At 34.0% G+C, this 6,000-nt stretch overlaps 1 protein-coding gene across 6 annotated transcripts in view; it reads left to right on the forward strand.

Moving 5' to 3' along the window:
- The window catches only part of LOC122030936 (uncharacterized protein YnbD-like), a 56,776-nt gene extending 51,026 nt beyond the window's left edge, over positions 1-5,750 (forward strand). For all 6 annotated transcript variants that reach the window (XM_042589975.1, XM_042589989.1, XM_042589983.1 and 3 more), the window contains 2 exons: positions 3,129-3,705; positions 5,408-5,750. In XM_042589975.1, coding sequence (XP_042445909.1) covers positions 3,168-3,705; positions 5,408-5,628 — 759 coding nt within the window. In that variant the 5' untranslated portion in view covers positions 3,129-3,167 and the 3' untranslated portion in view covers positions 5,629-5,750. The remainder of the gene's footprint in view (positions 1-3,128; positions 3,706-5,407) is intronic.
- Positions 5,751-6,000: the final 250 nt, after the last annotated feature.

Below are 6,000 nucleotides of genomic sequence, written 5' to 3' on the forward strand. Positions count from 1 at the left end.
CAATAAATTCGAATACGAATCAAATATTTTTCGAGCCGGCTCGAAAAGCTCGCGAGCCGGTTCGATTCGTTTGCAGCCCTAGTCCTGTTGATTAACAATGTGGATACTGATGATTCACATGATGAGAGGTCCATATTGTGGTGCAATAAAATATCATACAGGAATCATCAACGTTCTGTTAATACAAAAGGAAAAAAAAATGCACACTTGTGCTGTAAATGTTATAGAGATCAGCAAGGTTCTCTTTGGTTGTGATTTGAATGTTAAGTTGGGAAGTCATAAATGGATCAAGTGCATATGTTATGCTTTAAAAGCCACCGCTTTGTGTCTTAATGCACACTCCTAGCATTGGAAAGGCAAATTATTCAATATATTGAAATAGCTTCCATATCCATTGGGCAAGTCAGATGAAGTTGTGGTAAACAAGATCAAGTATCCCTAGTGCACTTCTTTTCGTTTCTAATATACAATAAAATTCTTTTTTTGTTTACTTTTCAATTTCACATATTCAAAACTCTGTAAACTAGAATTAACCTACCTCATGCTAAAAATGTATTTCTAGGATGAAAGAAGGGTGTGAATACTTATTGGTCAATGTAATCAAGTGTTTTTATTTGACCACATTAGGCACATTACATTAGGAAGTGTAGGTAATTGTTGGTTGCTACTCGGAAAACCTAGAGGTTCCACTGTACAAAAATTTTGTACAAAGGTCTGAACCTTTTCCTAGCTACCATGTGTTCTTTTAAATTAAATTTTGGATCGCCTGCGGAACTTAACACGTTTAATCTATTTGTTCTTTTAGGTTTCGACTTGGATCTCCTGCGGAACTTAACACGTTCGACCCAAGTCACCTTAAGTTAGTTCCCAGTACTGACGTGGCGAGGCACATGGCTTTCTTGGATATGGGAGCAACCACCATCGACTAGACAAAACCTTTTATAGAAATCTAATATTTAATTTCCTAAAATAACTTTAAGTTAACCAAAAAGAACAATCAAATCACAAGGGAAAAAAAACACAACTTCGAAAAACATATTTGAAATACTAGAACGTAAGCCTCTTGTATTTGGTATTATTTCCAAAAATAACTAGTATGATGCGGAAAGAAAAATTACTAGTTATACCTTTTAGAAAGACCTCTTGATCTTCTACCGTATTCCTCTTCTAACCTCGGACGTTGTGTGGGCAACGATCTTCCGAGATGAGAAACCACCAACCACCTTCTTCTCCTCCTAGCTAGGTTCGGCCAACAATAAGGAAGCTTCACCAAGGAAGAAGATCAAAACACCAACCAAGCTCCAAGAGATGCTAGCTTTCTCTCCTTCTTCTTCTCCAAGTAGTATCCGCCACCACAAGAGCTCCAAGGGGAAAGAGAGGTTCGGCCACCACAAGAGGAAGAGAGGGAGAGGATGATGGTCGGCCACACCAAGGAACAAAAGAGGGAGAGAAATAATAGGGGGTTTCAGAACCTCTCCCTTTTTTATATTCCTTGATAAATTAGGAAATTTAATTACAATAAAATTTCCTTAATTTTCGACATGATTTAATTGAGAAAATAAAATAAAATTTCCCAATTAAATTCTAATGGACGGCCAATTAGACCAGTTTCAATCAACAATTAAAACTTCCTAATTTGTTTCGAAATTTTAAAATTAAAATTTCTTCAAAATCTCTTCATGGTTGATAAAAGAAATTTCCATAATTTTAATTTTACAACACGTGAATAATTTTAAAGAGAAAATAAAATATCTCACCAATAAATAAGGAAAGAGATCTAATCTCTTTCTTTAATCTTTGTAGATCTTTTACAAGAGAGATAATTTAATTTTAATTCTCTTTAATAAATTATATCTTCCACATAATAAAAATTAAAATTAAAATTCTTTTTTTAATTTAATGTACCTAGGCCAGCCCTAGCTTGGTTCCCAAGCTAGCTTGGCCCCCTTTAGGTGGGTATAGTACTCTATAAATAAGAGGCTACGATAGGGACCGAGAGGAGGAATTGGTTTGGTCTCCGATAAAATTAAGCATCCCGTGTTCGCCCTTAACACACAACTTAATTTTATCAATAATAATTCATTCCACTAGAGAACTATTATGAACTACCGCACCAATCCCAAATTACATTTTGGGCCCTTTCTTATGAGTGTGTTAGTCTCCGTGTTTAAGATATCGAATGTCCACTAATTAAGTGAGTTACAACTCATTTAATTAATATCTTAGTCCAAGAGTAGTACCACTCAACCTTATCATCAGTCGGACTAGGTCCACCCGCAGGGTTTAATACGACAATCCTTATGAGCTCCTCTGAGGACATTATCAACCTAGTATCTCTAGGACAGTTTCCTTCTATAATCAACAACACACACTATAAGTGATGTCATTTCCAACTTATCAGCTTATTGATTCATCGAACTAAATCTCACCCATTGATAAATTAAAGAAATAAATATCAAATATATGTGCTTGTTATTATATTAGGCTTAAGAGCACACACTTCCATAATAACCGAGGTCTTTGTTTCTTTATAAAGTCAGTATAAAAGAAACGACCTCAAATGGTCCTACTCAATACACTCTAACTGTACTAGTGTAATTATACAGTCAAGATAAACTGATACCTAATTACACTACGACCTTCTAATGGTTTGTTCCTTTCCATTTTGGTCGTGAGCTACTGTTTATAATTTATAAGGTACTGATAACATCATCTTCTGCATGTGGCACCACATACTATGTTATCTACTGTATAAATTAATTGAACAACTACATTTATCATAAATGTAGACATTTGACCAATGTGATTCTTATTTCTAGATAAATGTTTATACCAAAAGCTAGGCTTTTAGTATACACTCTAACAGTAATGAATTGGGAAAAACTTGACTTTGCAACCAAAGATTGACTCTGAGAAATTGACCACGCTGAATCTTCTTCTTGGAGGTAGTTTTGTGGTGCTTCTTTCATCTAAAGATGTTTTATTCTTTATCTTGAATATCTTCTTATTCATGAATCTCTAGACAAACTGTTCAGATCACAACTTTAGTTACCATGTCATAATTTTTTGAAGTTTTATTTTGTTTGCATTTTTGATAATGGAATCTGCATTTTATTTTCTTGGCTTAGTAAACTCAAGCGAGGATTATTTATTCAAGAGGAAAAGAAATGGGTATATCCATACTTATTGGGTTGAAGGCAACTACTCTGTTGTTGGCATTTTACTTTGTCAGAGAACTGGGAGTAAACTTGATTCATCTACCACTTTTGCATGCCTCTTTGGTTTCATATTTAATTGCCATTGCATCTCTTCCAGCAGTGAATCTTCCACTGCTTTTGGGAAAGAGTTCTGATGGAAAGTTTCCTCTCTGGTCACTGATCATATTCGGACCTTATCTTTTGTTCATTCGTTTATTTGTGCTCTTGAGGAGATGGAAGAGTGGGGAACCTTTGTACAGTGAAATTTCTGAAGGTATATATGTTGGTGGCTGGCCTACTTCCATGGATCATTTGCCTCCTGGCAGACCTGCAGTGATTGATTGTACATGTGAGCTACCTCGGAGCTCTGCACTTACTCCAAATGGATATTTGTCTGTTGCCACTTGGGATACAAGAGCCCCTCAACCGTCTCAAATTGAATCTGCAGTTCGTTGGGCATGTAGAAAAAGGACACAGAAGGTTCCTGTATACATCCATTGTGCCTTTGGTGAGCAGTCTTTTATTTAGCTACTTGCCAAAAAAATAGTAGTATGACCAAGTATTTGCTCCGCTTATTGTCCTTTACTATTATCTGAATTTGCAGAAAATAATTTAATCGGAAATCTGCACATAGTCATGTAGAAAATTAGTACATGGACCATATTTTTTATTTCATTCGGATTATTCTTTCTTACAAATTAAGCTTATATTAGTGGGCATCACTCAAGCTTAAATCTTGATATTTTCTCATTTAATTTACTGCAAATTTTAATTTTATCTGCTCTAACAAATGAATTTTGAATCATCCCAATTTGGGACAAACACAAACACTGGTCGATGATGATAATGAACTTGTGAATTGTGAGAAAAAGGTGCACGGCTTGGCAATGGAGTATTATGTGTTGACTTTTGACAGCTCAATGATGGTGAAGCTCTTCGTTGCTTTACTACTTTGTATATACCCCTGTGTATAGGTAGTTAGGTAACATTTAACTCATGAATTAGTTCACCTATTCAAGATAATTTATAAGTTGTTGAACTTAATTCTTAATAATAGACTAGACAAAATGATTGCTCTTATTTTTATCTTTAATTTTAATAAAATACAGTTAACAAAATTAGAAAGGAAGAGATCCCACAAATGGAATGATATGATCTTGTAAAATTATTAGTGCATGGTTTGGAGGAAAATGAGTCCACTAGGTTGAGTTTCTCATGGAGATATATTTGCAAGGCCTTTGAGAATGAGCAACTAAAGAAGAACTCAACTTACATTTCATAATAGTAACTAACAAATTTCTTGGTTCACACAAAGAAACCAAGGAATCAACGATTATTAATTAGAAAGAGATGGTCTCGTGACAAAAAAAGTCTATTAATGATAAAATGCTTTTGGCGACAATAATTCTGTTACTAGATTCATTGGCATAAGTCTTGTGGTTAAAACCATTAGCCAAAGGAAATTAATTGATCTATAACTAAGTGTGACATTAGTGATAATTTTCTTCAGCATTAATTGACAATTTATTTTAAAAAGTCATCACTTTATGATATAATTGTGGCAAAAATTATTTTTAAAAAATTAACCACAACCTTATCTCCCATTGTTTTTCATTAGTTGTGGCTTAAATCTTGACTTCATGCCCACTTATATATTATATCTATTAATAATTGTAGAGACGCATGCTGTACTTTGCATTTCTTGTTAATTGTTAATTCAATAAGTTTAAATTATTACTATGGATTCTTATTTCATGTAAGCTGTCCATATCATTTAGATTATATTTTCATAAAAACAGTTAATGTCATTGATTCTGTTTTCCATGTGAAGACAATATATATGTTTGTTTGCATAACTTATTTCTCTATGTTGTGATCCAATCAATCTAAGTTTTTAAAAATCTTGGTGAGGCTAATGATACATGAACCCAAGGTTTCTCTTTTTCTGTACTTTAACTTGAAGAATTGTTTTTAAGGTGCAGTGTTGAATTGTTCTCTATTTCCTTTGAGTTGTGATTCATCTAATTGGAATGAAATTTTGTTCTATGCCTTTGGGCGACTATGATGTTTCTGTGTTTTTGGATCTCTAATTCTTGTCACTCAGTGATGATTTCCTTCACACTATTTGCAAAATGTTATTCATATTCATCAGTCAACTACTTGGAAGATAGCTTGTTTTCTTAAATCCATGAACTTGGAACAATCAACAGGTCACGGAAGAAGTGTGTGCGTGACATGTGCTGTGCTTGTCGCATTAGGTTTGGCCGACGATTGGAAAAGTGCAGAGAAGATTATTCGAGGAAAGCGTCCTTTCATAATGATGAACAATCTTCACCGCAAAAACCTAGAAGAGTGGTCCAAACATCGGCTATCACCAAAAAGAGATGGACTATCATCTGTTAGTTCTGCAATTCTTTCTGAGAGATCATAAAGTGCAGTCAGTGTGACTACACACATCATGAAAGTGTTGTATTCTGAAATTTCTGATTTTTGTGTTCTTCACAAATCATGTGTAAGACTATTATTTTCTAAATTACAAACGTTTATTATTCATGATTTGTGGTAGCATCAGATATAATATTAGATTTTGTGCACATTGTAGCAAAGGTGATTATGTTCACTCTAGATATCTTTCACAATTCCTTCTCAAGTTCTATGAGGAAGATAAATTATGGGATCTAACTTATAAATTTTATGCACATGAGAATGTGGAGGTCATAATCAATCTTATTTTGGGTGTATTTATAAGGATACTCCAAGGTAAAGGTTCTAATCTTCTCCCTTTGTTTTTTTTTTCTTGTAA

The sequence above is a fragment of the Zingiber officinale genome, chromosome 1A (genome assembly GCF_018446385.1).
Source record: "Zingiber officinale cultivar Zhangliang chromosome 1A, Zo_v1.1, whole genome shotgun sequence".
Taxonomy (NCBI): Eukaryota; Viridiplantae; Streptophyta; class Magnoliopsida; order Zingiberales; family Zingiberaceae; genus Zingiber; species Zingiber officinale.